The sequence below is a fragment of the Temnothorax nylanderi genome, unplaced genomic scaffold, assembly GCF_030848795.1.
Source record: "Temnothorax nylanderi isolate EJ_2023f unplaced genomic scaffold, tnyl_v1.0 TNYL_tig0011_pilon, whole genome shotgun sequence".
Classification (NCBI taxonomy): Eukaryota; Metazoa; Arthropoda; class Insecta; order Hymenoptera; family Formicidae; genus Temnothorax; species Temnothorax nylanderi.
Window position 1 is genome coordinate 116,305 of NW_027249073.1, and position 27,927 is coordinate 144,231.

A 27,927-nucleotide genomic window follows, 5' to 3' on the forward strand; every position below is an offset into this window, starting at 1 on the left:
CTGCCGTATTGAAATAAAAATAATTGCTTTCACATATTAAATTATAACAAAATGGGAGTTTCGGTATATTTTAACACTCCAATTATTTTGAACATAAAAATACTGCACTAAAACGAAAAATGACGCTATACGTTGCAAGAATAATTTAGCTTTTTAACGTCATTTTCACGCCTTACAGTTCACAATTTTGCCAAGAGTGACACTGTGTGTAGTGTCAATTGTAGACGTGACAATCGAGCCAGTATATAGGAGTTTTAAAAATAAATTCTGTAAAACTTATTACTATCAAGTGTTTTAAAAAGAATGTATTAGTACTCGTTATAATGTAATTTATATTTAGAAACATATCCTCGTGTTGTTACAGCACTTGCGAGGTATCTTCGACAATATTAACAAACTTTCATGACATACACATAGAAAAAATAATTGCAAACATCAATAGTTGCGAAAATAAGGAACACATTTTATCAAGTATATACTGTTTGGTAATAGCGTGTCCAATAACGTGAATTTTCTCCAGTAACAGCAAATTCAGCTGAACGCATAATGGTACAGATTAAATGATAGCTATATATCAAGCAGAATTATATAACGTAAACACGTAACTCGATGAGATATTATACACATATTACGCCAAATAAGTTAATTTATGTTCGAAATTTCACTAGCTTCGACTCCAGTTGTAAGTTCTATTAATTTTAGTTATATACGGTACACGCGGTTTAAATTTGCAATTATACATCGGTGAACATTTAACCAAACTCGTTACATTTCGTCTTTTCTTTAAAATATTGGACAACAGCTGTCTTATATATTTTGTTATATGTATACAGTGTAAAATCAGTACTTAACTAAACTTAACTAATTATTTTACTGATCTAAATATGGTCGTAAGAAAGAATTACGAAGTGTAACTGTTTAATTGTCGAATTTAATGGAATTAACATGTGTATCTATGTGCCCGCCGCGGTAAGAACCACGCTTCTTCTTTTGCTTTTCATGTCGGAACCTCTTGCCTTTCGTAAATTTCAGCACTTCATTAGCGCGTTCTCCCCACGATCCTCGTGCACCTCTCTGTTGAGGAAAAAAAATGGACGTTAAATATCATATCTTTACATTTTTCTTAAGGTAGTTCTCCAGTCCTTGTACTAGAGAAAATCGATTTTCTCTAGATTTTCTTGAAACTGTGAATATACGTTAATTTAGGTGTGCTTTATGCGTGGTATAAACTTCAGTACCTCTTGCGGTATAAAAATCGAGATACTGAGCCTCCAAAGTTTCAATTTTTACCAAAATTTAGTAAAAGTTGAAACTTCGAGGCTCAGTATCTTGATTTTTTATACCGCAAGAGGTACTGAAGTTTATACTACGCATAAAGCACACCTAAATTAACGTATATTCACAGTTTCAAGAAAATCTAGAGAAAATCGATTTTCTCTAGTACAAGGACCGGAGAACTACCTTAAAGATTGAAAGATTAAATCCTTGTAGTAATGTATGTAATCATGATTTTTCCCTCACCTTTATATACAATTATTTAATATTAATCGTCAAAAGTGATTTTTTTATTTTGAGGTGGTGCTGAGATGTCGATAGATTTTTTATCGAAACTACCCTTAAAACCTCCTCTACCGCTGTTTTCATTGTTTCCCCACGATTTTCTTGGTCCATCGTTATCCCTATTGTTTCCGCCCCAAAATTTTCTTGGTCCATCGCTATCCCTATTATTTCCGCCCCAAGATTTTCTACCGTCGAAACCATCTCTACCGCCACCTCTACCACCACCGCGACCGCCCCTAAAACCACCGCGACCTCCGCGACCACCCCTATCACCGCCGCTGCTCCAACGTCCACCCCTATCACCATCGTTGTTCCAACGTCCACCCCTGTCACCATCGTTGTTCCAACGGCCACCTCGGTCGCCGCCACGTCCGCCCCTAAAACCGCCACGACCACCCTCGCCGCGGCCTCCTTGGTAACCCCCCCTACCGCCTCTAAATCCCCTGAATCCGCCACGTTCCGAATTTTGTTTTTTAAAACTGTTATCGTCTTCATCTTCACCCTAAAACAAAAGAGGAATAGGTCAATCGCCCACATTGGAAATATGCTATTATAAAGCAATTAATTTCTCTTCTTTCTTCTTGCTTTTATTTGCTTTAGATCTTAAAATTTGGATAAACTTGGTGAATGCACGGAAACATGGTCTCAAGCTTTTTATAAAAAGGGCGAGTGACCTACGCCTCTCGGACGGTTTCCGAGCATTTACCTTTGCCTCGAAGGAATTATTAGCCAACTTAGGATCCAATTCGATGTTGTCGCTTTTCACGCGTTGATACGTACGATTTTTCTGTAGCTAAATAAAAACCATAGATAATAAGAAAGCGTCTCATTATATCATTCTTTAAAGGTAGTAACTACGTTTAATTGTTACTTAAACATCGCAGTAATGGTTGCATTCAGAAAGCGAGCAAGAGAATGTTTGTTGGATATGTGATCAATGTGATTGCACAAAAGCGTGCAATTTCCAATATTTTTAATGAGCGAACTCAGCTCTTGGTAAGAAGATTCCAAATACGTTCATCACGTTGATCACTTTCTATTCAGTTTAGCAACGAATATTTTACATTGTATTTTATACGAAAACATTGCATACCTTATCTCCATTCAAGCTACTATTAGCTTTCACAAAGTTGGTATAGTCATTTTTTGCAACTTTTGCTGGTGTTTTTTCTTCATTTTTGTCGGTGTGTTTCCTTTTTTGTCCTTTAGCCGGCGTCTGAACTTTTGGTTTCTCATCGGAGTCGCTGGCATCTGAATCAGATTCGCTCGAGGATTTTTTCTTGGTAGCTGCTTTGACCGGTGCTTCTGCTGGTGCCTCATCTTCCGAATCCTCTTCGCTAGACGATTCCTGTTTCTTCGATGTTTTACCGATCGCTGGTTTTGTTACTGTCTTTGTCGTTGGTTTCTCTTCTTCATCGGAATCTTCCTCCGAATCCTCACTTGACGAATCTTTCTTCTTTACAGAACCAGTTTTATCAGCGGCATTTTGTTTAGCGGGAATTGGTTTTTTGACAGGAGATTCATCTTCGCTACTTTCTTCGCTTGAGGAAGATTCTTCTTTCTTAGGGGCAGCTGTTGTAGCTGGTTTCTTAGCGGCAGCTGCTAAGACTGGTTTCTTAACAGACTGTTCTTCCTCGCTGCTATCTTCGCTCGAAGATTCTTTCTTGGTGGTAGACTTTATTGATACTGTTGGTTTATTAGCAATTGGCTTTTTCGGTGTAGGTTCCTCCTCGTCGCTGCTATCTTCGCTCGATGACGATTCTGATTTTTTAACTGCTTTTGCTGGCTTCGGCTTACTCTGGTTTTGTGCCTTTGAAATTACAGCTGCCTTTGATGTAACTGTCTTAGGCTCGTCCTCGCTGCTCTCTTCTTCGCTCGAGGAAGATTTATTCTTCTTAGCAAGCTCCTCACTGCTACCCTCACTCGAAGACATTTCCATGGCAGTTCGTTTTGCTGGCACTGTTGGTTTACTGAAAGCTGGTTTTTGCGGCGTCGATTCCTCCTCGTCGCTGCTGTCTTCGCTCGATGACGATTCCCGTTTTGTAACCGACTGTGCTGTTGTCGGTTTATTCTGTTTTTGTGGTTGTATTTTTAGAATTTTAGGAATAGCGCCTTTTGGCGTGGATGTCTGCATCGCTGGCTTTTTGGTAGTTTGTTTTACCAATTGATTATTAGACGATGAATCGCTGGAAGATGAATCACTGGATGATTGAACCGCTTTTAAAACTGCTTTTGCTGCTTTCAAGATAGGGCCAGATTTTGCTTGGTTATTTGTTTTTGCTTCTGGCAAAGCTTTTGTTGGAACTTTTGGTGGTTCCTCATCATCAGAACTTTCATCAGAACTCTCCTCTTTCTGCGCAACAGGAGCCTTGGCATTTGTAATTGCTTTCTTTGTTGCTTTTTGAGCTTGTTCTTCTTCATCTTCGCTGGAAGAATCCTCCGAGGAAGATTCCGCTACCTTTTTAAGAGGTACTGTTTCTACTATCGATCTTTTGCCGTTAACTTGTGTAACGTTTTTTTCAGTTTCCTCTTCACCTTCTGAGCTCGAATCCGAGCTGCTACTCTTATTTTGCGCAACGATCGAGACCTTTTTAGGCGAGTTCTTTTGGAAATACCTAAGTACTTCTATTATCGTCGGACATCCTTTTGATAGGGCCGGCTGAAAGATACAAGCATCGATAAAGCAATTATTGCCGATTACATGCAACATTTAGGAATTCGCGAGGGGGCAACGGTAAAAAACACGGCAAAATAATCGAGAATTACGTTGGGCGCGTTGCACACCCACGTGGTTAAGGAGCATGGCGGTGTTCCGGCGCCGCATGGCGCACGGCGTCCGCCACCTCCGCGACTTACCGCTTTTGTCTTCTTTTGGAAGACAGTCGCCAACGACACATCTTTCTTCTTCAAATAGTCGAACACGAGGCCAAGGGCGAACATTTCCTCAACGCTAACCATGATGCCGGATACGCTGGGATACGTATTCCAATCGCAAATGAACGAATGCGACGAACGTCGCTTCCTCTGAACCTCTCGTGTGCCGGCCTCTACTCCACTCCACTCCACTCTACTCGTGGCGTTTGTGGCGCTGTAGTCGCCCGGTCCGAGTTTGCGTGATGTTAATAGATGAGCTTCCGCGTGACACGTACGCGCCGGAAGGGGTTGACCAATCCACATGTCTAACGTAAAATGATGTAGCAATATGGCGTCTCTGCGTTAAGGGTGCCATTACATGGAGCGCGGAAACGCGGAAACGCGGAAACGCGGAAAGAAAGTAACTAGATTCCGCGTTTCCGTCGCTTCTTTCTATCGCATTTGAGCGGAACAGCGGAAATCATGCGTGTTTTGTGTGTGTGTGTGTGTGTGCCAAGAAGTGCTAAACAATAAACATCAAGTATATAACTTTAACAGTTAATATCTCAAGCTTGAGATATTAAATACAAGATATTAAATACATATACAATATTTTATACAAGCTTGAGTAACTCATTGAAGATTGTTGATGACATTCTGAGATAGTGAAGTATTTTTCGGGATCTGTCAATCTCATCTCTACAAGTAAATTGTTGCTGTCACCTTGTGCAAGTCTTCTTTCTTCGGTAAAAATAGGTCGTACCCATATTCTTCGATTCTTTTTGTCTTCCAATTTCTTGTAACGCAAGTACAAATAATACATTGAAGTCACTTTTTTCATTGTTATTTCTGCATGTCTCATCGGTTCATCTCTTGCTTGTATGAGAAACTTCATAATAATCATTAACATGATATTTGGATCCATGATATACTTTTAAAATAATTAATAAAATACACGAAGTACAAAATAACTTTTTCTTCCGAGATTTGTAATCGATAGAATATATATATATATATATATATATATTTGGAGTCTTTCGCACGTGCCACAACTAGCCTGCACTAGGAGTCACGGCTATAGAGCACTTATGCATTAGCGCTTGTTCTACCGAATAGTTTATAACAATTAAATCACTTTTCCAATTTCACGGAGAAATATCCACAATATTCTAAGCGGGATAGAATATATTATAAAAATACATAACCTATCTGAGGTATCTGCGTGCAACAGTACAGAGAAAAAGAACGAACATTTGACGCGTCCGTTCCGCGAGTTTGTTTCTCCTTATATTACATGGAGCACAATTTACGCGGAAAAGCGGAACAGTATAGTGACAAATAGACATTTGTATTCATTTCTTAAAATTGTGTTTACTTAATTCATTGCAATTTTTATTAATATGCTTATCTTTTCAGCTTATCTATTGAATACAAGCATTTTAATCAATAAATACCGTTAAAAATTAATATTTTATAATTCTCCGTTCCGCTTTTCCGCTCAAAATGTGCTCCATGTAATATAAGGCATTCAAAACAGACGGAACGGATCGACGGAAATCTAGTAAATTTTGTCTTCCGCGTTTCCGCGCTCCATGTAATGGCACCCTAACACGTGATTGGTCTTTTCTCTGTGAACAGACGTTAAAGGCCATCGCACACAAAATTGCATAGCTTAGCATAAGCGTAACATAAGACCGCTAAACCAATGAGCATCCAGCATAAAGTCGCCATATTGATTTACATAAGTTGCTCATTGTTCCAGCGGTCTTATGCTACGCTTATGCTAAGCTATGCATTTTGTGTGCGATGGCCTTAAGGGCCTCGCACACAAAATTGCATAGGCTGCATATGCATAGCATAAGACCGCTAAACCAATGAGCATCTAGCATAAAGTCGCCATATTAATTTACATAAGATGCTCATTGGTCCAGCGGTCTTATGCTATGCTTATGCAGCCGCTATGCAATTTTGTGTGCGATGGCCTTTAAGGAGTGCATTCCGTTCATTCCGTTTCACGCACGATGTGCATAAATGCATCATTTAAGCGGGGAGCACACACTTCTGCATAACGCATAATGCGTAAGCATAAGAAAATTGATTGGTCCATATACATATGCATAAGGAAATAAACCAATCAATTTTCTTATGCTTACGTATTATGCGTTATGCAAAAGTCTGTGTTCCTCGCTTTATTCTTGTTGTTAACAACATTAAACAAGGATAAATAATGCGCATCGTGCGTGAAACAGAATGCACCCAAGAACAGGCATCGCGAAGCCTCGAAAGGGTTAACAAACGGAGGTTGCATCGTTTTTTGGAACATTGCAAATTTATTCGATGACGCAATTCTTGCACAAAAAATACTTATTCAATTCAGTATTTTCTCTTCTATTTTAAGATCACCAGAAGTCTCTCGGCTATTTCTTCTAGGCTCTTTTATTGATATTTTCTTATTTAATATTATATTTGATTATATTTCTAATAATATAGAGAATAAAAGTTTGCCCAATCAGTTTAAGTGCGTTTTCCAACAAGCGACATAAGTCGACACAAACGTCGTTCTATCTCTCTTTTTTGGCAATGATAAAGGGAGCTTTCCAGCAAGCGACACAAGTAATCGTTTTATCTTTGTTACTCATTACCAAAAAAGAAAGATAGAACAATGCTTGTGTCGACTTGTGTCGCTTGCTGGAAAGCTCCCAAAGACAGAACGACACTTGTATCGATTTGTGTTGCTTGCTGGAAAACGCACTAAAGCCCGGTGTCCACGATGCAAGAACTGTGTCCAAGTTTCGGTTTAAGTTAATGAAACTGCTACTTTTCTGTAAAAGCTGCAAGTTGATTGGTTTAAGCCCGGTGTCCATGATGCAAGAACTGTGTCCAAGTTTCGGTTTAAGCCAATCAACTTGCAGCTCTTACAGAAAAGTAGCAGTTTCATTGGCTTAGGGTGGTATTTATAGTCGGATCTTATATCTAAGATTATCTTAAGTCTGGTCAAAAGTAGTCTTAAGACTCCGTCCAGCCAATCAAATGACCGTATTAGCAACTTAAGACATTACTTAAGACGGTCTTGAAATAAGATCCGACTATGAATACCGCCCTTTAAACCGAAACTTGGACACAGTTCTTGCATCGTGGACACCGGGCTTAAGGCTGAGTTTCCACTGAGCGCGTCACGCGTCGCGTCGTCTGTCGTTAACCAATCTAAACATCCCGTCACAAGTAATGTAATAAAATGGGATGTTTTGATTGGTTAACTTGTGATAACGCGACGCATGACGCGCTCAGTGGAAACTCAGCCTAAAGCTGGATTCAGACAGGCCTAGTTTACATCGATCACTTGATACGCGTATTAAATAGTAAATAACTAGTAAATTAGTTTGATTATTGGCTGATCAGTTCGAATATACTATTTGATACGCGTATCAAGAGATCGGTGTAAACTAGGCCACAGTAGTGCGATTCTGTAACTCGTTATGAGGTATCGACTATCGTTGCGCAGATATTTTATATGGTAAAAAAGCTGCGCAATTGTCGTTATAGCTCATAACGACGGCATAACGAGTTACAGAATTGCACTACAGGACGCGTCAAGCGTCAAGCAGCGAGCAGCAATCAATCAGCGAGGCGATATTTTCTACGCCACTGCTGATATCACCTCGCTGATTGGGTTGCTGCTCGCTGCTTGACGCGTCTTGTCTGAATCCAGCTTAATGCGGCTAGTTATTTTGAAACAAAAAAAAAAACAGCAAATTTTAAACAAAAGAATCTTAGAATAACAAACTGACTACATTTTATTTTCCACAAGCTACAATTTATAAAACCTTTTTTAGATATGATTAGATCAGAAATTGTCCCTACGCTCTCAGGACATTTTTAAACTTCAGCAATAATTTTGTCATAAATATAAAAATTACATGTTCTAGATTCTAGAAGTTTTAACATGTGAAGGATGTGAAGTACACGCTGGTTCGCCGAACATGTAAAGGTGGAAGCACATACAATTAGGAATGTTTGGTGTAAAACTCGGGGCAGATGGCGCCATGGCGTCCAGTCCTGTCATGGCGGCGTCACCAACACTAACTCAATATACATGTATGTGTTGGTGTATCTGTGAGCACATCCGTGAGATATAAGGTCTGTTTTCTGTTGCTGCACTGCTGAACTAGTGCACTAAAGTGCACTAGAGTGCACTAGTTCAGCAGTGCAGCAACAGAAAACAGACCTTATATCTCACGGATGTGCTCACAGATACACCAACACATACATGTATATTGAGTTAGTGTTGGTGACGCCGCCATGACAAGACTGGACGCCATGGCGCCATCTGCCCCGAGTTTTACACCAAACATTCCTAATTGCAGGAGCCATGAGCAGAATGCAGAAGCCATATGCGCATGCGCTATGGTATCTGTAGAGCTCTACAAATACCATAGCGCATGCGCATATGGCTTCTGCAATTTTATGTGCTTCCACCTTAAAGCTCGTATCACACTAGCGATTGGCCATTGCGTCTACGTTTGCATAGACCTTTACGTCTCTTGACCAATCAGAAAGTAGCTGCTGGCGATTGCGATTCGCGATTTCCGTTCTGATTGGTCAAAAGACGTAGATGCAAACGTAGTTGCAATCGTTAATCGCTAGTGTGATACGGGCATAACGCGCTTTTCTTGAGCACTTTCGAGTCGCGCCGGTGCCGCCGGTCGCGCGACAGACGAACGTTCTGGCGCGCTCGCGCGTGATTGGTCGCTTACCAGCCGTTTATTTTCAAATTCGTAACCCGGCGTCCGCGTGATTCTGCCGCTTTGATCTCCCGGTGAACTGTGATCCGATCGTTCCGCAGTATGACAGAGGCGCAGCAAAGGGCCAAGTGCATTACTCTGAAAGGTTCCGCCGAGTTGGTCACGCAATACCTGCGTAAGTTAGATTTCGTGAGTCGAATTCAGGTTTTAGGTACGTCTAACCTCTTTCTGATTGTCACTCTTCGTTGCAGTCTATGGGGTCAATAGTATACTCTATCAAAGAGGAATATATCCGCCGGAGACGTTTCAACCCTCCGAGCATTTCGGTCTGTTCATCTTTACGTCCACGGACGAGAAGATCGCGTCCTTCCTGAATACCGTGCTGGGACAGATCCAAGAGTGGCTTGTCCAGCGTAAGGTGCGCAAGATCACGCTCGTCATAACGAATGTCAATACGAAGGAGGTGCTGGAGAAGTGGGACTTTAAGGTCGACTACGAGGACCAGAAGGAGAACGGAACGGACGGCAGCGTCAAGGCCGATTTGCCTGAAGTAGGGACTAAAGATGTGAAAACTATACAGAAGGAGATACGTGAAGTGATACGTCAGATCACAGGTAGCGTCCAATGTGATTTTGAACAAAATACTGCAATGCTTCTATTCAGGTTCGTTCATATCCATTCAGTTCATAATACGAAGTACTTTGCAGGTACAGTGAGCTTTCTGCCACTCTTGGATTGCCTGTGTTCCTTCGATATACTTACATACACGGTACCGGACTGTAATATTCCCAACCAGTGGGACGAGACTCAGCCAGTTTTTATTGCAAACAGTCAAGAGGTACAACTTAGATCATTCTCAACCTCTTTACATAAAATGGATACTGTAGTCAGTTATAAAAATACGTGAGCCCAAGTGTTTGCCTTTTTGCATATAACAATTGTAAATACAAACTCCATTTTATGTCAGTTGCGTATGTATCAATCACTATTACCAAAGACTGCTCTATTAATTGTTACTCCATAGAAACTGGTGGTTGAATCGCATAGCGATACTCTTTTACAACTTATAACAGTCATACGATTTTAATTAATATAATACTTACAACTAACATGTCAGTTATTCTCAACGTATTTTGTACGAATATATTTTTTTAAACAAGAAACCAGCAGATCTTTTAAATATGAGTAGAGTACCCAGAAGAAAGTACAAGTGAACATATTTAAGTACCATTAGATATTTTGACCAATGTAAATTTAAATAATTAAGTAGGTACTAAAAGGTATTAAAATATAAATCAATTCTAATTTCTACTTTTTTTTTAGTACTCTAAAACTTTAGTTATAAATGTAGGTCTAAGCTTACTTTTGTATGAAAGAAAAGATAAGGGTCATAGGAATAAAAAGGGTAAGGGAAACACATGGAACACTGACAAGAGAATCTTGGCAGATTTTATTAAAACATAATTGACCGTTACATTTAAACACAAGAGTTACATTTGCTTACTTGGCAAAGCATGAGAGATACGACTAGAATAAAGTATTTTCGCTTGCCGACGCTTTATAATAATTATCTAACGCTAGCGTCTTCCAGCATAAAGCTTCTCTCACATGAAATTTCGACGCTGATACTAGTCTCAACCATTTCCTAACAATTCCTCGCGTTATGTTCCATCTCTAAAGCATCCTAAATGAAATGACGTATAATCGAAAAAATAATTCGAAGGTTCAGCGTCATGCTCTTTTAATTCAGGTAAATCATATTTTACGAACCTACCCATAAATCCAAGTGTAACGTATTCGATTATAATCTGCCTCACTTGGATAGAAACAAAATTCAGTAATAAAATTTGTGCCTTACACACGCTATCATTTGTCCGCGATGCCCGGTAATCGGCACTCGATCCTCGTTGACAAATCTAAATGAATGAATGCTTGCGTCTTATTCGAATAACCGCTACATGCTTTGGAAGTTTCATATTTGTATGGAATAAACCCTGTAAAGAGTCTAAAGCAATCTTAAAATAAATTATCAAAAAATTAGTAAAGTTTATTGTAAGAATTTTTATGAAGATGTTACGAAGAATGAGGATTTTATTTTTGTATCTATATACTTTATTATTGTAAGTATCCAAGTTGTATATTTTTCATGCATATCTGACCATTTTAGATAATTAATCTGCCACATTATTTTTGGATAATCTAGTTATATTTAAATCAAAATTTCTACGTACATTTCAACCTACTCAATCGCAGAAATATTTCAATTTTTTTCTTGTTTTCTCTATGTTTTACATTGCAATCTGCAGTTGTAAACTCGTGTTCCATTTTGCATAATAATTAAAGGTAGTAAATAAAATCTGTTTTTTTTTAGCGTAGGGAGAAGTCAATAGTTTTCAGATAGAGAGCGTAACATTTTTATTGCGTACTATTCATTAGGCGATTATCGTAAAATGTGGCGTTATATTCTCTTCAAAGAGTAACCAATTATTGGAATAAAAGAGTATCACTTCTTTCATTTATATCTGCCACTGTTCCGAGCGCATTTCGTCGAAGGAGGTTGTTTCGGGAAACATCGATGGCGCCCTATACTTTTATTAGTAATTCGCCGTTACGTCTCCCTTATAATAATTTCGCTATTAACGTTAATATTTCGTGCTGCTAGAATTAGCCATATTATTAATAGTGCGTAGTCTTTTTGCTATAAAGACTATCGCGGAACGCAAACGTCCGATTCTCGTCCGCTTGGCTCGTTTTTTGAGACATAACGGTACTTTTGAGAAAATAGTTTCGAGCATTCAAGATTGTAAAAAATATCCCGGACCTTTGATGCACTTTTACGAACGTTTCAAATTTCAAGGATCTATTTTTACAAATATCGAGTATTTTGTATTTATGCGAATTACATTAATAAATTACATTAACACGTGTTCTTCAGAAATTTTCCGAAACGTCAATGAATATTTCCGCGATTTATCGCAGCAGTAACATTCTGCGGTAACTAATATAACCGGTATCAATTTTTTTCCAACTTTTTGATAAGCAAATTGATGAAATTTGATGAAACTAGAGGAATGTTCGGCGAACAGTATTCGTGGAATTTTACACATTCTGCAAGAGATGACTGTAGTTGCTAACGTCGCCGTTTCGCGAAAACGACCGCGTATAATTAGATGTTTGTAAGATTTTCTACTCGAAATATTCTGTTTCTCATCAAAAGCACGTGATTTATGCCAAAGTCGGACATTACATTCTCCGCATCCAAGCCATACGCTCTTTAAATGTGTCCTAGACTAGTTTTGCTCTGCATTCGTTTTTTTAGCTCACACACTGCGAAAGCTGCTGGAGATACGCTGCAGTTTTACAAACGTGTTTATCCCGCTGGTTCGCAACACCGTAAGAGAGCGGACAATGATGATGATGGAGCTCGCTGGGTCGTAAATTATTTAAAGTTCTCTCGCGATGTAAATTAGGAAAATGGAAATTGTTATTAGAAAAGCTAGTTGAAAAAGAGATTAAATATAATGAAGAAAACATTTTTACGTTTTTATAATACTGAGCACTGGAATCGGATGTTACATGCAAGTTAGAAATTTTTAATGCACAGAACTGTGCGTATGATGCTGATTGAGATTGATTTTAAATTTTAAAATGTGACGAAGCAATAGTAATTCTAAAATTTTCAATTATTGAAATGCAATTTTGTTGTTAATATTTTACAAGTAACAATAATAACACTTATTTAGATATAACAATTGCACGACAATAAATTTGTCCCGTTTCAATTCGTTTATATCTTTTTTTTCGTATTGTGTTATCTGTAATTTTTAACGGATCGCGACAAACATTTCCTTTGGTCGCAATCTATACGGTGTAGCGGAGCAGCGCCGATCGCGTCTTCAGTAACATTATGCGGTAATTCTTCTTTAAATACCGTAGAAACGCGTTTCTAGTAAAAACATTGAAAAATAAACAACGCGAAATAATATACAATATTTTACAGTAGCGCTTAGTATACCAGTGATTGGGCATCGTTCGCGCGAAACGGTGATTCGCGTTAATCAAGATTCGCGAAAGTGTCGTCGATCGGACCGTTCAATCGTGTCACGAGCCTCCGTATAATCGCGGATGCAATTCGCGGAGATCCTTACGATCGTTATCACGATCGAACGTTCATGGATTGAGAGGGCAGAAATCACAAGCGCCATCGGTAAAGTACTAATACCGGCTACGATAATGGATAAAGTAAACGTCCCATCGTTAATTAATCGCCGACGTGACGGACGCAACGTATATGCTCAACCACCGTTCCGCGGTCCCATCCACTTCTCGTGGACCGAGAATCGATTCTTCTTACAGTGTAAAATCGCGTTCGATCGCGACGCGGCGTCCCCGCGCGAGGCGTGCGCAAAACGGCACGCCCCGAATTGTCATTTTATTTATACACCTCTACTTACTTAATTTTACCTTGGACTAACGCTATATTTCGATTTACGATCGTTCTTCTTTCTTTTATGCGTAAAATATCATAAAATACATTCTTTCTTTTGTTCACTATTCGCGGACTCGCCGTTTCGTCACGGTAATTGCGGATTTGAACTGAGTTACGATATTAAGCGAGCAAATTGAAGAATTTTCATTGCGGCCATGTCAGTTAAATGTCGATAAGTGAATAAAAATAGCGTTCATCAATATATACATAATATTATATCTCCTTAGTATATATTTTAGTTGATTAAGAAAGTGGCCAAAAAAATCGCTTTACATTTCTTTATCATGTGCCATTTTTAAACGGCATTTTAACGTTATTCTACATAATTATAGATAATATATAATGATATTATAACAATTTAACATTTTTGTTAAATTATATAGAATTATATAGAAAAAGTACTTTTAAAAGTACTTTTAAAAAATGGTAGTCTAATGTCAGCTTTTCTCTAACTATCATTTCCGCTGCTGTAAAATCGAAACTCGCTCGTTGATGTCGCGAAATACCGATTATTACGGCCAGTCTCGCGATGACTCACAATGACTTTCATACAAATCGTTCGATAGGTACGAGCGACGAAACGAATTCTCAACGAAAAAGCACGGCGGCACTAGTAAGCTTGCACGGACATCATACGCTACGACGATCTCTCTTCTCACTCGAGAGTCTTTCTTCTTTTATAGCTAGAGTCGTAAAGTACTTTCCGCTTCTCATCACGTGAGAACGGCTCGGAACACTCTGCTCGCTTTGTTCGCCCACAAAACTACCTATACGTAATCGTGTATGTTCTTAAAATGTAAAAAGTTAGCGTGTGCGTCCACTCTCGTCAATGGAAATGCGAAACATCCTCTCGATACGACTATCATCGTCAGCAAATAGCATAAAAGATTTTGGATTTATTGAAAGCGTCTTTGTAAGTTTTTTCTCGAAGTATCGAAACGTTTAATATAATAATTTTGGGGCGGTTTACATGGACAAATTTAACATAATAAAAACAGAGTAATTTAGATAATTTATAATAATAAATTGATTGTCAAAAGTGATTCATGAAATTTAAGAATTTTTATCCACTTATGCGATAAGATGTTTTTATAATTTGATACTAAAAAGATATATCAGAAAATTTATCAAGAAAGATGTTTCTGATTCGTAAACTAGGATCTTTTTGATATCAATATGCACTTATATCTTCTTTTTAATAAATTTGTCAATATGCAACATTTATCTATAAAGTCAAATCATTAAACAATGCGATGAAGACGTAATTATCGTATATCGTATATTAGGAAAATGGGGCACAAGCCCAGTGGAGCGGCAGTGTGGTCTAGTGGTAGAGCGCCAGACTCCTAATCTGAGGAACCAGGTTCGAGTCCACTAGAGCCATGGAAAGTTTTTTCCGAAAGCTGCGCCCTTCGTGCAAGATAGGTCTCTTGTGCGGGGCAAACTGGGCTCCATAAACAATTTACGCATGTTATAATCTTCCATCCTAATCATGTTTACCGATGTTCAGATTTTCTAATTTGATCGGTAACAATTGTGGGTGGGCACATGCATTCCTCCATTCAGTTGCTCACATCCGACGAAAAATCACAGCAGGCAGCACTGCTCGAGTGGGGGAATCTTGGGAGAGTTGGAGAACATGAAATTTTTTGAACGTAGTAGAAGCGACGTTCTCGCATAGTTTCATCATCGTCGTCTTCTGTTACTTAACTTTCGTGTTTTTTTTGCTCTGTAAGCGGAAAATAGAAAAGACGAATCGACATATGGAGCTTGCTCGGTGTTTCGATCGCTCGAGAGTTGACGCACTGCGCCGGACGCCTAAAAAGAGGGTACGAGGGATTACTTTGTACAATAGGAGTGCCCTGAACGCGTCGTTGAGGCCGGATTTCTTTTCGGCGAAATCTCTTCGGGAGTCGCAGAACGTCTTTTCGCGGTTGGTTAGATCCTTTCTTAGCATACAAAACGGTTGCGACGTATATCTTCCGGGCTGTATACAAATTTTTCAGCTGACCGTTTTATTATTTTTATGAGCCAGCGATTTTAGTATCTTCACGATTTTAGTACCTTTTTAGAGGCTTGATTTACGTCTGTACTTTGAATCCCAAAGTTAGAATAATACAGCTGAGAAAGATAGTTTAAAATGTTGAGAGATAATTAAAATATGTTGGAACATAATTAAAATTTTCTAATATTGTAATTGAAATGAAAAGAAAATATGTGATGGAGATAATGAAAACATCCTATTCATAAGTACATGTATAACAAAAGCGTTCAAACTTTCAGTGTTTTTTCATGTAAGTTATACGAACTGTAAGTTCATGTATAAAGAATATACTGTTTTTAAAGTAAAAAGTTTATAAAGTAAATACGAAATAAATGTTGGAGAAAGTGTATGTAAATTATAAGAATTTAACATTTAAATTGAAAATTTAACATAATAAAAGAAGAAAAAATCTTTCTCTCTAATTTTACTTAGGAAAAATATTACAGACGCGAAGTAACAAGAAAACAAAAGTATATCTCAATTATTAATAGAATTGTCAAGTTTAGTGTTGTCAAAAATAGCTTAATTATAAGTTTATTTAAATCTCAATTTGTTTTTATGAACGACGTGTAATTAACGATATGATATTTATTATCTCGTTTTGTGTTATCAACCAAGTCAGGTGTATAGTTAAAATTTCACTAGTTTACGTGATCGTAGGACATTCTGTTAATTAAAGCTGCATCCTGTCTGCGGAAGCTGAAAATTTCGCGTTATGCGTTATTTGGTGCCCGAAAGATACCGCAATCCTTCCTGCGTAAAGCTCTGATCCCGAAAATCCTATTACGGTACTCGGGATCATCCTCATGAGTCCCTCTTTCTGCAATCCCGTAAAATGATATCACGACATCCCCGTGGTACTACGTCGATCTGAGCGTGCCCTATGGTATGGTTTTACGACGGCTTTCCTCTCTTATTCCGCTTTCCTTGTGCAAACCCCACCGGAAACGAGCGTTACGAGAACCTTTGACACACCTCTCCTGTCCTACCAGAAATCAGGAGGGCACTTTCGTTCCTCGATTTCGTTCCTCGTTTCGACGTTTGACTTTAAATCGATTGTTTTCGTGGAAGAAAATAGTATTAGCAAATTTATTTGTGTAATGTTGCCATCTTTTTTACCAAAGGTTGCAAATTTGATATAATCTTGATTGAAAAATTGCTGTCTCATCGAGTTCTTTTTGAAATCATGGTTTACTAAGAAATGTATGAAAATATATGAGAAATAACACAGGATGACAGTCATTAGACGTATTAGAATACTAATATAAAATATTAGATGACCGACAGGATTGATTTAGTAGAAAATGCATACTTAATGGATAAATCTTCAATGATTAGAATTCGTTGATGTAACAATGTACATCTATAATCAATGAGTATGTATATGTACCCACGGTGTTTATAAGAAGCTAACTATTATAATGTCTCCACGGAAACAACCAGAGCGCAATGGATTATAAGTAGCAGCGAGTTCGTAATATCCTCTTCCATGTTCATTCGCGTGTTCATTATCGTGTCTCATGATTTTTTCCCGTCGAACGGAGGAAGTTTTCTTGCAGATGAGGTGGCAAGGTGCGTCGTTTGAAGTTTTCTAATCCCATTCGTGGAAGGGGTTGGTTTCTTCTGGGCAGCGTACGAGTACTTGATGCGATAGTCTGTAAGCAAACGGTAAGAATTGTTCAGCACGAACATTTTGTGAAATAAAATGTGTTTGGAAGCAAAAAAAATATTGTCTTGATTCTTCGATCATTCTCGTCCGTCGTCGTCCATTTGTTATCCTATCTTAATCCTCAGAAAGATAAATCCTACCAATTTTCTTAATCTCAATATATCATACGAAATATTTATGTTGGACGTTACTTTGAAAACTATGTGATAGGCAATCAACGTGATATGCAGGAATGCAGTGATAAAAATTAAAAATGCGGAAAAATATTCTCTTGATATCGGTTAGTTATGGTCGAAGTTTGCTGCCGTTCGGAGTTCGACAATCTCAGCGGTTCGGTTAGCGTGTGCAAAGCCGGGGAAAAAGAAGCGGAAGAATACGATACAGTTTTCTACGAAACTTTTCTCTCTCGTGCCGTGATATCCGCAATATCGTTTCGATACGGTTGTTGCTCGCGGTACCACGGGATAATGGGAAAGCATCGAGAGACCAAAAGGCTTCCCTCAATGCCCCTTTCGTGCCTCACGTCCGTGTCTGTGCTCTACCCTCTGTGCGTTGCCCTCTTTCTGTCTTTCTCACGGAGGCTCGGTATAGTATAATAGAACATCTCTCGTGCCGTCTTCTTCATTTTCACTCTCGTCGTTCGACAAACGAGCGGCCGTAACGGCGGATAATGGAATCGACGTGCTCGACGATAGTTTATTCCGTCTTTACTTTGACGAATGGTGGGAGCATTCGAATGGAAATTCCGTTTTATCCTTCTCGCGTGCTGGTTATTTTTACAAACGTACTTCAAGTATCTAATCATTCTAATCGGTTAAACGCGATCGATATCTAGTTGCCGATAAGCTCAGTTATTCATGAGAAAAACTTTCGTATTGATAAATCATATAACACGCGATTGTATCTGTATGTACTAACGTTGTAACGTTGAATCAACAATAGTCAGTTATTTGATTTTTTCGTAAAAATTTAGTTTGTCTTTTTTGTGAAATTTTTGAATTAGGTCATTGCTGTAGGTTGTATAATATTAGTAAAAAAAACCTAGAGAAAATTTCAGTTTGTAACAACTCCGGGAATTCGACCGGAAGTTAAAATATTTTAATTTTAACTCACTTTTCCCGAAAAGTAGGATATTTTGATTTGTCTTTTTTATTCCGCGTATTGATTGCGTCTCTGATTGCTTCGGAAAAGAATGTTTTCATCGAACTTTCTCCGTTGAACAGAGTCGTAATTAACATATCACCGTCCTTGTCCTTACCTTTGTCGCGATCCAGGACGAAGAGCTCCGGACGCAGAGTTAAAACTTTCCGCCGTATCTCTTCCTCCGGATCTTTTTGTCCTACGAGAAAGGACGCTCAGTGCGACGGTTTCCGTGAGGGTTCGCTAGCTGGCGAAATTTCGACTCACGACGGTCCAGGATGCGATGTGTGTGAGGATGACGTTGGTCGGTGGCTCGCTTCGTCTCCTGAGGCTCTCCTGCGGCAGGAAGTGGTGGACTAAATTATTCCTGTAGCACGAAAGGTGCCGCTAATGCCGTCGGCTCTTTCCGGCCTAATTAACCCGGGACCGTTAAGTTTATCTATGAGCATCGGAGTCGCCGGTCTCCTCCGAGGAAACTATTAGATTGGGGGAAAGCGAAGAGGGGGAGGGGGGGTGGAGTTCGCTTTTGCTGAGAGCTAAACACTGAATGATTAAGTTCGAATGGGAGAATAGCCATTAAATCTATCTAGGCATCAGATGCTTCTTCTTGATTATAGATGACGACCAAACTAGGAACAATACATATTATTTTAATAGCGAGGCATTATGATATCTTATCGTAAGATGTAAACTTCCGAAAATAAATAAGTTACAATATAGATAAAAACTGTTATAATATATAAAATTTTGGCAACAATAGAATTGCTATTATTCAATGATAGAAGGCTGCGAATCTTCTCTCCATTTTTTTAGAGCAATATTTTATATAGATGTCCAAGTTCATTATCTTTCAATTCCTTGCGTCATGCTTTTCGAAAGAGAAAGAGTTTAATTGAGATTAGCGTAGTTAACGAACCAGTATCTTGGGAAGAATTAACCTCTGGAAAATGATTCGGTTGTTGTGAACTTAATTAACCGTTTTCACGATTATTTAATCAAGGTAATCAAGTCTTTCTAATGACTTCTTGACGATATTTACTTCGATCGTTCTTAGTTTTCTGTTTTCTCGAACTCGCAAATTGCAGTTGTTGAAAATTGCTAAGGCACATTCGCATTACAAGCAGTTAGAATTAGGTAATAGATGCGGTTTGCGGATTCGGTTTTGTCAAGTACCTAGCGACGATAATGGGTCTTTTAATTAGAACGGGCCATTAAGCTTATCCACGATCGTCGAGTTCGGTTCTTGCGTCGGTTGACGTCGGAAGGACCGTTTTATTGACAAATCCTCGAATTTTAATCAGCCAGACAGTGAACAATCTGAAGAGTAAAGATAAAGATTGAAAATTACTTATTTGGCAATCACGTCCGAGTTGATTTTAAAGTTCATGGAAGATAAGCATTTTATCCAAATTTGATTCAACTTGAATTATTTCAAGAATATCAGTATTATTACTGAAACAACAAATTCTATAATTACCTTTCATTTTCATTGAATCATAAAAGTATTGTTTCAAAGTTTAAAATAATCAAAGTATTATATTGCTTAGAATTAAGGATAAGTCAACGCAAAAAATTCATACGTTCATTATAACCATCATTATTCTATCCGATAGACACTTTGATCAATAAGAGTTCGATAAAATGTCATCGATCAGCTATAGCTATGTAAAATTCCGACCGGACATGCTCGTAGTTGAGGATCATCGGCAAATTATTCGGCCGTCATCGTCTCGCAAGCGAGAACCCGGTCGGCGATAATTGATGAAATGAATCACGTTGACATCGACGGTGATCGTTAGCAATGAGCGAGAGAACACGAACCGCGAGCTATCGTTAATCACCGAGCCTGACATATCCGAACCATCGTTTGTTACTTTTGGGAAAGTTGTGCGGTCGCACGACACTCCGACGCGGATTATCGATTCTATGGGACAACGTCGGTTGACTTGGAGTTAATTAAAAATTAATATATTAATTGTCGCGTTTGGGACAAAGATTTTTCAGTTTGTTCGTGCTATCGAATTTATTGACAGAAACAATAAAAAATTTTAGACGCACGTAACAGCCATAGATGATATAGTATGATTATTCTTCGATGACATGAAATAAAATAAGAACAAGCAATTAAACAATTATTTAAACACATTTTCTATATAGCGTGCGATGCTTTTATGATATTCTTTAATTTTGATTTCCATGATCTTGTCAGTTTACTTCAAACGTCGTAAGATATTTATAATTTGTGTAAATCTATACACGATATTTCTCCTGAAAAAAAAAAAAAAACAGTTCCGTCTTTGTCGTTAGAAATAAGTGAATTATTAATTACATGAAAGCAAAATTCTCCCTCATTAAGAAGATAAGAAATTATCGCGATGAAGAGATATACAGAAAGAAATCTTGGATATTCAAAAATCTTTATAGACATTCGGATATCGTGATCATTTGCATTATTTTTTAAATATATTATCGTGCTGTAATCAGCATCGCCTCATATTTGTCTTCAAAGCATTTTATTGCTCGTTTAAACTATATATCCGTTTATTGATTAAATTATTAACGACCTTCGCTTTCGGCGAAGTTTCTGGCTGGTCTAACGGACATGGTAACCAGCACTTGTACTGTGTCTCAAGGCTCTCTCTCGTCTTATCCCGGAAGTTAACAACTATCGGCTTTGTAACCATGCTTAAGTTAACGTGAGTTTCGCGCGCGCGTTGAATAGTTTGCAAGTCCATTACAGACGCATTAAGATTATATATACATATATCTGTATATCCATGTACATGTCTGAATGCTCATCTAACGTTCCTTCTCTTCAGCTACGAAGAGACACGTGATACGTGCGCGATCACTTCGAGGCATGGCATATAGTTGAAACTAGCAAAGCTAACGTTTCGATGTGCGATACAACGCTGTCGTGTTATCTTAAAGTTACCTTCGCCAATATTAGTGAATTCTAATCGCAGTTTAACTAATTTCTCACCCCCTTTTTTACATCATACTAGATATTATATTATGTTGAATACAATTAATTCAAGACTAAGACAGACATTCTTAGACATATAATACAAGTGCGAGTAAAATAGTGCGCATTATCAATTTTGCACTGTCGACAGAAGACGAACAAAATGTCGATAGCGCGGAAAAAAACTTTTTTGCCCGACGTTCGTTCCGCCGCGAGATTCGTATTTTTCTTCTTAATATACGGGCATCCTGTCGTGTATCTCCGTGGCCGGCTACGCGGAGTACCTCTTACGCGAAGCGTTTATGCGACGTGCGTTTCAAGGATACGTAGTCGGTGCTTTTCCGCAAAGAGCTTTCGGCATCGCGCGAGGACTGCTACGAGCTTACCAAAGAGCTCCGCAGAGACATCCGGCTCGCTCGTATACCCACAGGTCTCTTTTCTTACCGCGCGTAGTTTTCAGCTTTTACCCTTTGGCTTTCTTTTTACTGCTGCTTTTTCTTTACGAAAAACGGTCAGCCGTATCGTTTCCGCCCGACGTAGCGCCGTCTAAGGACACCGGGGAGCACTGGACGTTATTGCGTGTGATATATAGTTACATATATGTATGTTCTCTGAGTACATACGTACTTTCTTTGAACAGTTATCGATATTCGATTGTGACTCTCTCAAGGGTTTGGTAGACGTACGAGCGTGTTCGAAGGAACGTTAAGATAACGCGAATTGTAAAAAGAGCGAGGATCAAAACTTCGTTTCCCTTATTTTTCTTCGCAATCCGGCGATATCTCGTGAGTAAAGCGTTCACATGAATTACGGTGAACCCGAAAGGGATATATAATTATAGACGAAAATACTCCCCCCCATAAGCCAGGTAGCTAGGTCGTACACGAAATTTACTCTTGACGCAGCCACGAACGGCAATGAAGATCATTTTCGTCGAGTCGCGCAACTTCAACTTTGAACACGGCACGTGACTCGTGTCGCAAGGACTCAGCTACCCTTCGCCAGGACGATAAATCATTCGGGAAAACTCATTGAACCCCTTTATATCGGCGCGCCGCGAAAGCAGCTCCGTCTTCCTCTGTTCATCAGCAGGGTGACGTGGCTGTTGCGGCAACTTTTTGCTGTCGTGCACAGAGTGTCGCGAGACCACTGCGTGTTCTTTTAACGATAGATAATAGAAGGAAAACTAAGAAGAATGGGGGCTATTTTAATGTCGAGATAATAATCGATTTTTTTAAATTTAAATTAATCAAGTATTAAATTAATTTTGATTCGATTTTAATTATTCAACATTGTGAATTAAAGAGCTTTGGCATAGAGAAATTTAAGGAGATACAAATAAAACTTAATTTTTCATTTAGATTTCAACTTAAATTTATATTTTAACACAAATTCAATACAAGATTTACTCGTCGAGATATTTAATACTGAAAATTAGAAATTTGCGAGATACTTTCTACTCCTTGTCAGTATTTGTTAAGAGAAGATACACGGTAAAGTGATCATAAAATTCTAATTAAAAGGTCACGCTATGTGAGACACCCCGTTTGATATAAAATACGAAAATCTCACGGAGGTTTCTCGCGAAATCAATGGTAATAAAGTTGCATCTTACCTTTGAAAAACGATGATATTTTCTGCTGGTGGCTGCCATCGTCGTCTCGAAGCAAATTGATGTCGAGTGGATGACGGTAGACAGCAAACGAAACGTAGAATAACGATAAAGGTAAAGAATGACGGATAGAAGGAAGACGGTTTGAGGGAGCGAAATTGGAAAAAAGTGACGGTGGGCGAGCAGCGTCGAATGCTCGAGACGATTACGCGAATCAGTGGATGATAGTAATATGGTAAAGGGTGGAAGCGCGAGAAGGCGCGCTTCAGGAAGAGAGCCCGAGAAGAGCGCGAAGGGCGAAGTCGCGGATGCAGGAATCTGTATGGGAACAGGGAGCGAGGGGCGGATGGGTGAGGCTACAACAAAACAAAACACGATGAATGTCCCGATGTGCAAGCTGCAAGCAGAAAGAACGCCAACGAAGATCGATGGTTAGTTTTCCTCTCATTGGTATCGCGCGCGCGCTGAATTATCTAGATAAATGTGCCCGGACGGCCGGCATCGTTCGCGGATTCACGCTTCGGGGTAATCGCTAAATATTTCGAAGTCAGTGGCGAATATACATGGATGCCGCGAGCGCTTCGCTGTGCGCTGAGGGGTTTGTTTATTGTTGGAGCGCGTTAGTTCATTGACAGTCTCGCATTTTGTTTTCGAGATAATTCGCGCACTCGAGGCAGATCGTGGATTGTAAAAATCAATTCTATATATCAATCGTAAAACATTTATAAAACGTTAAGCTCAGCGCATATACACGAGGATTGTCTAATAAATGGACGATATAATAGTTCTAAAATGATAAAATTGAAAGTCTTTACAAAATCGCAATGTTTGTTTCAAACATCCATTTAATAACCATAAAAAGATGATTTACTTTTCGGAAGGAAAACTCGCATGACATAATTATTCTATATAGGAATGTATAAAATAACAAAAATTATTGAATTATATTGAAGAATTATTGCATTTTTCAATTTATCGAAGAATCTCTCGAGCATTCTGGTTTGATTCTAATGAGTTTTACTATATTCTTTGAGTCCGACTAAATTTAAAATTAAAATTAATTTTTAACATAATTTTCGAATTAATATTGCGAAATACTTTTATCAATTGTACGAATTATTTATAATGAATTATGGAAATACATTAATTTACCTTGACAGTGCCGCTAGATGCGCTAGAAGCGGGCGAGCGTCACGTCCTCGGCGAACGAAGAGAACTTATCCATATCTTGAGTGCAAGCAGGAAAAGAAAGTAGTTCTTCATTAAGTACTTCATGTGATTTAAATGTCTCTTTTGCGAATCTTAAAAAGTAACTGAGATATCAAGATTAATCCTTTCGCGTACAATAGTCATTATTAGGTGAAGGAATATTCCTTTGTTTGCGACATGCAAATACATAGTTTTACATTTTAATGTTATCGCATTAATTTCTATGCAATTGAAATGAATCTCTATGATTATTACGATACAATACAAAACGATGCAGAACAGTTTCTATTCTACTACTTTGTTCGAATTAAATCGATCAATAGCTAAAGGGTCGTATTGTCGTAATTTATACGATTTTCAATGGGTCGAAAAAATTTATGCGCTTTCGAAAGCACGAGCTTCTCATCCTCGTACTACAGCGACTGCCGACCCTACGGGCTCTTCAAGGCTCTTCACCGACCCTGAAGAAGAACGTGAGGGGAAACGGTCACAGTTCTATTCCTGTCGCCCGTGAATCATTTCGCTTGCACCTATCTCGTCTAACGCGTGTAAGGCCCTTATACGGCTACGCCGAAAGGTGCACGACCTCGATAACATGTGCTTTTAACGATATGATTTCATAAACGGACTACTTGAAGCTAAATCCTTTTTTTTTCCACTCGACTCTATCTACTTTAATGTTACTTGCACGAACGGTGTTGCGTTGCGTTTATAAAAAAGAAATTAAAAATGATTATTTTTATAATCGTGATTAAATATTTGTAGCTATTATCAATCTTTTTCCACATAAATAAAAATACTTTTAGACGAGTGCGTATATTGAAGCACTAAGAATGCGATTAGAGAAATATATTTTAGTTGTAAATAATTTTAGTTTGATGTAAAAGATAATTTTTATTCATGTTTATAATTAAAATAGCATAATTTAAGTTACACAATTCTGGCGAAAAGAAAACGAAAAAATTCTGGAATTTAAATAAACTGGCATTAAGTCGCGGAGTGAATATTTCTTGAGCAACGCTATATTCGATTACTCGTGATATTCCCTGACGGGACTATTATTATTAAGTCAATTTTGCTATAAGCACGACTTGAAGGTATCCCCCGACGTTTGATTCGTTAAACAGCAAGGAATTCGATGGGTACTGTTGTAGTTTCTGATTAAATGAGCACTGTGGCGGAATTTCGCTGATACGCCGCATTGTCCTGACGTGCCAATTACTGGCTACGTAGCAACGACGTACTTACTGACGGCGAAATATAGCCGGGCAAACGCGAAATGGAGAATTCTCCATAGAACTTTAACATTCAATAAACTTGCGGATAATAGCGCGCCGATACCGGTATTGTAGCCCCGTAGTCAGCTTGACCGCTATTAGTGTCCTTTCGCGAATTTGTGCACCGTCCTGGCTTTACCGTGTTAGGATTCATGTGTTTAGTCCGAAAAGTGGAAGGGTTGTGCCGAGAACCGCGTTCAGGTGTATTACTTTTGGTGCTTTACCGTATCGCAACGGAAAAGCAATAGAACGTTATAGGTATTATTTGATTAAACCTTTTCTTCGATAAGATAAACTCTTCGGACAAATCTCAGAGAATGTCTTTTTATTTCAGAAGCTGGAAAATTCAGAAAATTTTAATAAAATTACTGAAAATATACGTTTTTCGACTTTGTCCTAATATCAATATAATACTGACTTAAATCAAGCATTTAAATTAACATTATTATTAAAAGAAAATTAGAAATAATTTCCGCTCTTGTTAGACTTTCGAAGACAAGAGGTTTGTAGAATGAACTCTAACTTCGAGCGTAAGCAAATGTCGACAGTTATCGGCAGCGTTCGCTTCAGTAAATAAAAGCAAAAGTATTTACTTTGTTCGCACGCGATTCAACGCGTCGACGACTTGGAATAATGACGCGCACGTTGTCAGAAACTTTTCTACTCGAGACGTATCAATAATACTTGTTTCTATTCAGAATGTTCGACGTTGTCGACGACTTTAAGAACTTCACCGAGCCTGTTGATTTCAAAAGACACACACGGGCGTGCGTGTGCAACGACGACTCCGTTCAAGTGTGTACATCGGAAAGATCGTCGAGTGGGTGAACATTTATTTTCCGGCAACGGGGCGAAGCGCGCGTCGCGCGTTACCTTCGGAACGCTCTCCCCCTATGTAAATTACTGTCGATATGCGAGCGTTTCTTTTTGTTTTATATTCTCCTCCCCCTCGACTCCACCCCGCTGTTATCGGAAACCATTGAATTCATGGTCGTTTCGCGGACGAGGGTAGAAGGGCAGTGGAGGACAAGCGCTCTCTCTCAAATGCATAAAAGAGGCAATCGCGCCGGGGCGCGATGTAAATTCATTACACGTGTATGTCGCGCGTTCGTCCGCGTGCGTTTGTTTGTAAAATCTAATCAAATATTGTCGGGCGCTCATTCTCTCTCGCGCCGTTTTTATAAAAGTTCCATCGCCAAAGCTGGCCGGGACGCGGCGATGTGGCCGCCTGTATGTACGTTTCTCCTATCGTCAATATTCGTTTGTTCGCATATAATCGATTGTAAGAATTAACGGAACAATTTTTCGAAAATAGCGTTCCTTTTTTTACTCGTTACGATTTATTTTATTCCTTACCGAGGCAAGTCGCGAGCAATGACATCGCTCTTCAATCTGCTGTCGCAGGTATAACGTAATAATTACACAATAGAGCAACAATTTCGTAAATTGATTTGTAGACTACAATTTCCTTAAAGAGCATTATAAACAGATTAAAAAAATAAACACGTAAACTGTGGCAAATTTATCGATCTAAATTTGAAATGTCTCCAATATCTTTTCATGATGTTATTTATTAATAGAATTATATCATACATTTATACTTTTTGCAATTTTTATTAAGCTCAGATTATAATTTTGCAAGGCTGTATCAGAAATTTCCGAAAGAGCGGAATTAGTTCTACAAGAATTACCTTCGATTATGACGTCATTCGTCTATCGGGGTCGTGTTGAGGCCGCTAGTTACGTTACGCAAACGCAACTACTAGCAGTAGAGGGTTAATATGTTAGCATGTCGCATGTTTAGGAACGACAAACTACATGCACCTCGTGCTCAGGCCGAACGAGAGAGAAATTGCCGCAATTCCATGCGAAGGCGGAATCCTAAGCGCATAGTAGGCTCGGTAATTCTCTCCGCCGGCGCGGCGGAAGGTAACGCGGCCCGCGCCGTGGTAATGCCCTATACACCAGATGCCGGCTGAAACGTATTGGGTACTGCACCCGGTAATACGTATCGGACTACATTTCACGGTTGATCGAAGCTCGGGACCGGCAGCGCTATAGACTATTTCCCAAAGGATTCCCAGAGCGATATAATGGGTTTGCCAAGGTATAACGTAGCTAGTTACCTAACTCTATCGTATTACCGGGACCGACCGAGCCACTCCGCTCCCCGCACGGACGGAGCTCGACCGACCGTGGCTTCGGCCGGGTCCTCTCACGGGGTAAATTCGTCAACCTGGTGGTGCTCTCGGATCCGCGTCTCGGACGGTGAGAAACGTAGGGATCGATGTTGCACGCGCGGTTCGATTTGAAAATTGCGCTTCCTCGCCACGTACGCTACCCCGACGATCGTGCCTCTCCTCGTGG

At 39.0% G+C, this 27,927-nt stretch overlaps 3 protein-coding genes across 5 annotated transcripts in view; 1 reads left to right on the top strand and 2 right to left on the bottom strand.

Annotated features, from left to right (window-relative positions):
- Window positions 1–312: 312 nt before the first annotated feature.
- On the bottom strand, window positions 313–5,702 carry Nopp140 (nucleolar and coiled-body phosphoprotein 1). 3 transcript variants are annotated; one of them, XM_071697080.1, is made up of 6 exons: window positions 5,137–5,702; window positions 4,417–4,739; window positions 2,654–4,219; window positions 2,267–2,353; window positions 1,522–2,062; window positions 912–1,074 (listed from the first exon to the last, which is right to left on the bottom strand). In XM_071697080.1, the coding sequence occupies exons 1-5, from the start codon at window positions 5,336–5,338 to the stop codon at window positions 1,544–1,546; spliced, it is 2,697 nt and encodes an 898-aa protein (XP_071553181.1). In that variant the 5' UTR covers window positions 5,339–5,702; the 3' UTR covers window positions 912–1,074; window positions 1,522–1,543. The 3 variants fall into 3 exon arrangements, with proteins under 3 accessions (XP_071553183.1, XP_071553181.1, XP_071553182.1); XM_071697082.1 differs by lacking the exon at window positions 1,522–2,062 and having other exon boundaries at window positions 313–1,074; window positions 5,137–5,701; XM_071697081.1 differs by lacking the exon at window positions 2,267–2,353 and having other exon boundaries at window positions 5,137–5,701.
- A 3,424-nt stretch (window positions 5,703–9,126) lies between these two features.
- Window positions 9,127–10,460, top strand: Mad2 (mitotic arrest deficient 2). The gene is made up of 3 exons (XM_071697087.1): window positions 9,127–9,330; window positions 9,407–9,769; window positions 9,863–10,460. The coding sequence occupies exons 1-3, from the start codon at window positions 9,258–9,260 to the stop codon at window positions 10,060–10,062; spliced, it is 636 nt and encodes a 211-aa protein (XP_071553188.1). The 5' UTR covers window positions 9,127–9,257; the 3' UTR covers window positions 10,063–10,460.
- A 122-nt stretch (window positions 10,461–10,582) lies between these two features.
- Window positions 10,583–27,927, bottom strand: part of Vn (membrane-bound neuregulin protein vein) — a 326,537-nt gene continuing 309,192 nt past the window's right edge. The window contains exons 6-9 of the transcript XR_011717187.1: window positions 24,227–24,301; window positions 23,078–23,471; window positions 18,616–18,833; window positions 10,583–17,343 (exon numbers count right to left, since the gene is read on the bottom strand). The gene's annotated coding sequence lies outside the window, so the exon portion shown is untranslated. The remainder of the gene's footprint in view (window positions 17,344–18,615; window positions 18,834–23,077; window positions 23,472–24,226; window positions 24,302–27,927) is intronic.